Below are 6605 nucleotides of genomic sequence, written 5' to 3' on the forward strand. Positions count from 1 at the left end.
GATGCATAAGCCTTTGGAATTCGAATAAGTAGTCCCTTTGGGGTGCTTGTCACTTAACCACCTAAGGCCCTTTCCGGGTTTGGGATCGGTTGGCATGAAAGTTTGTTACATGGGTTCCATAGAAAGCCAGCATGAGATTGCAATTAACACGGTGACTTTTAAGGTTCGAATAATTAGATCCGCGGGGTGCTTTATCACCTAACTTACTAAGGTCGTTTCCTGGTCTGGATAGGTTGGTCGAAAGTTCGCTACATGGGCTAAGAAAGTCATTGGTTGAAAGTAAAATGAACATATAAAGGATGAAAAATATATATACATAAAAGAAAAAGAGATGTGAAATAAAAGAGATCCAATGAAGATTCATCTATTTTCTAAGTTTGGGTAAAAGTAGTTCATAATAATAAATGCGCTCTTAGTAGCTAGACATGTATTTGACTTTGCATTTGACTTCCACCTTTACACAAATTTTTATCTGTGTCATGACTACCCAATTAACCAACTTCCGAGTCGAGTCTACCTAAGTCAATTTTTTTTTATTACATGCCTAGGTGAAGTGATATGTGTTGATCTTTAATTTTTCAAAGGATTATGTTTGTGTGTACTTATGAAGTTAATGAAAAATCTTTTACTAAAAATGATTAACATGATATTGCCTAGGGAGTGTAGTTCTAAATTGTTTTGTCTTTATTTGCTTGAGGACAAACAAAAGCCAAGTGTGGAGGGGTTTGATAGTGCCTATTTTATACATGTTTTTAGATATTATTTATAGGCACTATCGTTGTTATTTTGTATTTATTTGAATCAATTATGCGAACTTTCGATACTTAATAAATTATAATTGATTTCAGATAATTATGGAGTATTGATGACTTTTTGGAGTAAAATAGATAATCGAGTTATAAAGTCAAGAAGATTGAAGTTGAAAAGAAGCTTAGATGAAAAGCGTTACTTGTGTGACGAAAGTGCCACTTAATTATTGGGATAGCAAGTGGGCTGATTTATTTATATTGAAGATGGGCTGAATATAAATTGATGGACTTATAATGGTTGGGTTTAAATTAAATTAAAATTCTAATAATAATATCTTGAGCCCCAAGTGGTGCAAGCATTTTAAATACAACTGTTTGGAGATAAAAAAAAAGGGGGAGTTGGCCTCGGCTGTAACAGCCGATTTGTGGCAGAAGAAAAATAAAACCCTTTTTGGGTGTGTACAGCCGTCGTAGGTGGGGACCCCATCTTGGGGGTTTTTGGTCGACTTTCACCAAGAGAAAAGAAAGCACTCAAGTAAATTCAATTGTTAAGAGACTAAATTGGTGTGTGCAATTGGTACAAGGAAAGCTTGTGGACCCCTTTTGTTTGATAAGCCACGAAGACAGGAAGCAAAAGGAGAGGTTTTGTTATGCAAGTTTCATCTTTTTATTATTTGAACTCATATTCATATACAGTATTATATTTGTTCATGGACATAAAATTTATTATTGCTACTTTAGTTTATTTATTCATGTCTATGTAGATGATGAATTATTCGTGCATTACTAATTTATGTTTGTGTTCAATTTATATTATGATCATGAGCTAAATTAATTATGTTCACTTAGGCTAAATATTATGTTGGATATATTTTTATGATTGATTATCGCATGTGTGATGAATTATTGCTTGAACACATAAAAATTCTTGTTGATACTTTTATGTAAATTGGTTGATATATGTGGTTGTCTAATTGAGTGAACACTCTTTGGAGTCTGTTGCATATATTTTCAGTTGTTTAATTCTTTATCTCTTGATTGATTATAATTGTCTAATTTGGTGACGCGAATTGGAGTCTGTTATAATTGCTGAGGTGGTTATTTGGGTTGGGTAAATTGAGCATTATCTGGACCAAGGAGATGAATTAATTTGTTTATTAGTTGATATAGGGGTTGATCTGTCGAAGGCTCGCAAACCGAATCTGATGAAGTTACAATGGCAAATGATATTTCGGGACAAATAGGGCAAGCCTTAGTGCGATACACCCCAACTCTTCTAGAAAAGATAAAGAAGTTGATTAATGATCAATTAGACGAAAAGTTAAAGACTCTTATGACGAATAATCCTATGTTAAGAGGAGAAGGGGGAAGTGGGGTAAGGGAAGAGGAAGTAGAAGCCCCGAAAAAGAAAGATGAGCGTTTTGAGTTCAAGAATTTTGCAAATTGTCATCCACCGGAATTTCATGGAAGGGTTGATCCGATTATTAGTCAAAGGTGGATCGATGAGATAGAGAAAACTTTCATGTTGTGTGAATATCTCGAGCATTTAAAGGTAATTTACGCGGCACACCAAATGAAGGGCAGCGGTTATGAATGGTGGAATTTTATAGTTAAGTCACATAGACAAATGTGGCAACAAGTTTTCTGTGGGAAAAGTTTCGTGAAATGTTTATGGATCAATTTGCTCCACCCGCCGAAGTTAGTAGGTTAAAGTCTGAATTCATGAATATTGAGCATGGGAGTAAATCCGTGACTGAGTTTAATGCCGAATTTAATGATAAGTCCCGTTTTTGCCCGGATTTTGTTTCAAGTCCTAAGTTAATGATGGATCACTATCACGAGAAGTTAAACCCCAAAATAAGCGAGTTTATTGATAAGGGTACGTATAAGACCTTAGCTGAAATGATGAGCAGGGCTCTTGTGAGGGAACATGAACTTAAGAAGAAAGTCGTGTTTAAACGAAAGTTAGATCAAGATTCGAAATCAATGCAAAGTATGAGCCCGAAGAAAGGTAAATTTAATTCTGAGTCCCCACACAAATTAAAAGGGGGTTTCATGCCGGGGAAGAGTGGTGGTAAAGAAGTGAAGACGTGCAATAGGTGTGGTAAGAATCATATGGGCGAGTGTAAAGCGGGTACTACCGATTGTTATTCATGTGGGAAGCCGGGTCATAGAGCCGCCGAGTGTCCTAAGAAAGGGAAACAGTGTTATTACTGTTTTGAAAAGGGTCATTTTCAAGCTGAATGTCCGGAGTATAAGAAGGATTTAGTAAGTGGTGGTGTTAATAAAGAGGTTAAAATAGAACCAAAGACAAGTGATAGCCGACCAAGAGCCCGAGCTCATCAGATTACCGTTCTCGAAGCAAAGGAATCCCAAAATGTAGTGTCAGGTACCTTTATTGTAAACTCTTTACCTGCGCATGTTTTGTTCCGGTGCTACGCGGTCGTTTGTTTCTTATTCTTTTTGTAAACATTTTGGCATGACCTCAAGTTTGTTAGAGCATCCTTTAGAGGTTGAGATAGCGGATAATAAAACTGTTATGGTTTATAGTGTTATTAAGGGATGTGAGATTATTTTGGATGATGAGAAGTTTGTTATAGATTTGATACCCATGCATATGGGGGAGTTTCAAGTAATTTTAGGTATGGATTGGCTAGATGACAATGAAGGAATAATATTATGTCGAAAGAAAATTGTATTAGTTCAAGCACCTAGTGGAAAGGTTATTTGGATTTATGGGGAACGGGCTAGACGTGTTATTCCTATATATACGTATGCTAGAGCCAAACGATTTTTGTCCCATGGGTGTTGTGCGTTTTTGGCACATGTGATAGATGATTCAAAGAAGGTTATTGGGATAGATGATGTACCGATAGTTAATGAGTTTCCGGACGTGTTTTCGGATGAATTGCTCGGTGTTCCTCCCGAACGAGAAGTAGAGTTTCGAATAGAGTTGATTCCCGGAGCCACGAAAATTGCCAAAGCACCTTATAGACTAGCTCCGTCAGAAATGAGGGAAATGATGACTCAACTACAAGATTTAATAGATAAAGGTTTTATACATCCTAGTAGTTCACCTTAGGGAGCTTCGGTTTTGTTTGTGAAAAAGAAGGATGGAACAATGAGAATGTGTATCGATTATCGTGAATTGAATAAAGTCACTATTAAGAATAAATACCCATTGCCGAGGATAGACGACTTTTTTGATCAATTACAAGGTGCATGTTTCTTTTCAAAGATAGATCTAAGGTCGGTTATCATCAATTAAAGGTGAAGGAAGAGGATATCCCTAAAACGGCTTTTCGCACTTGGTATGGTCATTATGAATTCGTAGTAATGCCTTTTGGGTTAACTAATGCTCCGGCCGCGTTTATGGAATTGATGAATAGGGTGTGTCGACCGATGCTCGATAGGTTTGTGATTGTATTCATTGACGATATGTTAGTATATCCTAAGGGGGAAGAGGAGCATGCGGCGCATTTACGATAAGTGTTAGAAACTTTAAGGAGAGAAAAGTTGTTCGCTAAGTTTTCTAAGTGTGAGTTTTGGCCTCATGGAGTTCAACTTTTAGGACATGTCATTAATAAGAAGGGTATTTGTGTTGATCCGACGAAGATTGAAGCCATAATGAGATGGGAACCACCTATGAATCTCACCGAAGTTAGAAGTTTTCTAGGCTTAGCGGGGTATTATCGACGATTTATACAAGATTTTTCTAGGATAGCCACCCCACTCACAAAGTTAGCCCGTAAGAATGTGCCATGGAAATGGGAAGAAAAGCAAGAACAAGCATTTCAACTCCTTAAAGAGAAACTTGTTCAAGCTCCCATACTAGTCTTACCGGAAGGGAATGAGAATATGACGGTCTATTGTGATGCTTCTAAGAAAGGTTTGGGGTGTGTGCTAATGCAAAACGGGAAAGTCATAGCTTACGCTTCTCGACAATTGAAGGTACATGAAAAACGTTATCCCACCCATGATTTAGAATTAACGGCTGTGGTTTTTGCTTTGAAAATATGGCATCATTATCTTTATGGTGTAAAGTTCTCTATTTATACAGATCATAAGAAATTAAAGTACTTGTTCGATCAAAGAGATTTGAATGATAGGCAAAGGAGAGGGCTCGACTTGGTGAAAGATTACGATTGTGAAATTTTGTATCACCCCGGGAAGGTTAATGTGGTGACGGATGCTCTTAGTAGGAAGTCGAGCCACCAACCGATTAAGGTAACGAGTTTAGTCATGGTAATATCACCACAAATATTCGATAGTATCCGAGTAGCGCAAGATGAAGCATTAACCCCCGAAAACGTGAGGAAAGAAAGAATCAAAGGGAAGTTAATGATTTTATAGTAGATTTCCGTGGTCTAACACTTAGATATGGAAGAATTTGGGTACCTTTACAAAGCAGTGCTAGAAGTGAGCTCCTTGACTTAGCTCACAAATCTAAGTATTCGATTCACCCCGGTGCTATGAAAATGTATAGGGATCTAAGAAAAGACTATTGGTGGCCAGGAATGAAGAGAGATATAGTAAAGTATGTTCATAAGTGTCTTACTTGCCTCCAAGTAAAAGCCGATCATCAAATGCCGTATGGTAAACTTCAACCACTAGAGGTACCGGTATGGAAATGGGAGCATATCACAATGGATTTAGTGACTAAGTTGCCTAAAACCCCACGGCAACACGACGCCATTTGTGTTATTGTTGATAGATTGACTAAGAGTGCGTTATTTTTGACAATAAGAGAAGCTTCATCTTCGGAAGCAATGTCTAAATTATATATGAAGGAGGTTGTTGCAAGGTATGGAGTACCTGTTTCCATTGTTTCGGATCGTGACACCCGATTTACTTCACGATATTGGAGGAAGTTTCAAGAAGAGATGGACACCAAGTTGCATATAAGCACCGCGTTTCACCCACAAATGGATGGCCAAAGTGAGCGAACTGATAATGCTAAAAATGAACATATATTTCATAACATTATCCCTCAAGAAAGACAAGCTTTTAGTTGCAATTGTTCTATTTACAAGTGATATTCGTTTAAAAAATAAAAGGTGAAGACAAAAGACAGATTCGATGAATTGAAGACGCAAATGACCAAAAAGCTAAAAAGTACAAAGTACAATCAAAGTGGTTCCAATTGTTGATAAGAAACGTCTAGAAATTACAAGAGTACGAGCCGCGAAACGCAAAGTACAAGATATTAAATAGTACGAAAAGACGTTCGAAAATCCGAAACCGGGACCAGAGTTAACTCTCAACGCGCGACGCAACGGACTAAAAATTACAAGTCAACTATGTACACGAATATAATATAATATATAATTAATTCTTAAAATTATATATATATATATTATATTATATATTAAAACTGTCGGCAAACTAGCAAACAAACAATTCTGAGTTGGATTCCCAGGCCATGCGATCGCATGGCCAGAAGGCACAAATGCCATGCGATCGCATGGAGCAAAAAGTTTGGCCAGGTCTATAAATTTCGCGATTTTTGGCCGAATTTTGGGCATCCTAATTCAATCTCTCTCTCACAGATATATATATATATATATATATATATATATATATATATATATATATATATATATATATATATATATATATATATTTATAAATTTAATTTTAATTTTAATTTAAGATTAATTATAATAAGGGTATGTTAGCGAATGTTGTAAGTGTGTAAGTCGAAATTCTGTCCGTGTAACGCTACGCTATTATTAATCATTGTAAGTTATGTTCAACCTTTTTAAATTAATGTCTCGTAGCTAAGTTATTATTATGCTTATTTAATGCCGAAGTAATCGTGATGTTGGGCTAAATATTAAGATTGGGTAATTGGGC

At 36.4% G+C, this 6605-nt stretch overlaps 1 protein-coding gene across 1 annotated transcript; it reads left to right on the top strand.

Annotated features, from left to right (window-relative positions):
* Positions 1 to 1965: 1965 nt before the first annotated feature.
* On the top strand, positions 1966 to 3831 carry LOC139868992 (uncharacterized). The gene is made up of 4 exons (XM_071857325.1): positions 1966 to 2301; positions 2406 to 2831; positions 2913 to 3138; positions 3392 to 3831. The coding sequence occupies exons 1-4, from the start codon at positions 1966 to 1968 to the stop codon at positions 3829 to 3831; spliced, it is 1428 nt and encodes a 475-aa protein (XP_071713426.1).
* Positions 3832 to 6605: the final 2774 nt, after the last annotated feature.

The sequence above is a fragment of the Rutidosis leptorrhynchoides genome, chromosome 9 (assembly GCF_046630445.1).
Source record: "Rutidosis leptorrhynchoides isolate AG116_Rl617_1_P2 chromosome 9, CSIRO_AGI_Rlap_v1, whole genome shotgun sequence".
In the NCBI taxonomy this organism is placed as follows: domain Eukaryota; kingdom Viridiplantae; phylum Streptophyta; class Magnoliopsida; order Asterales; family Asteraceae; genus Rutidosis; species Rutidosis leptorrhynchoides.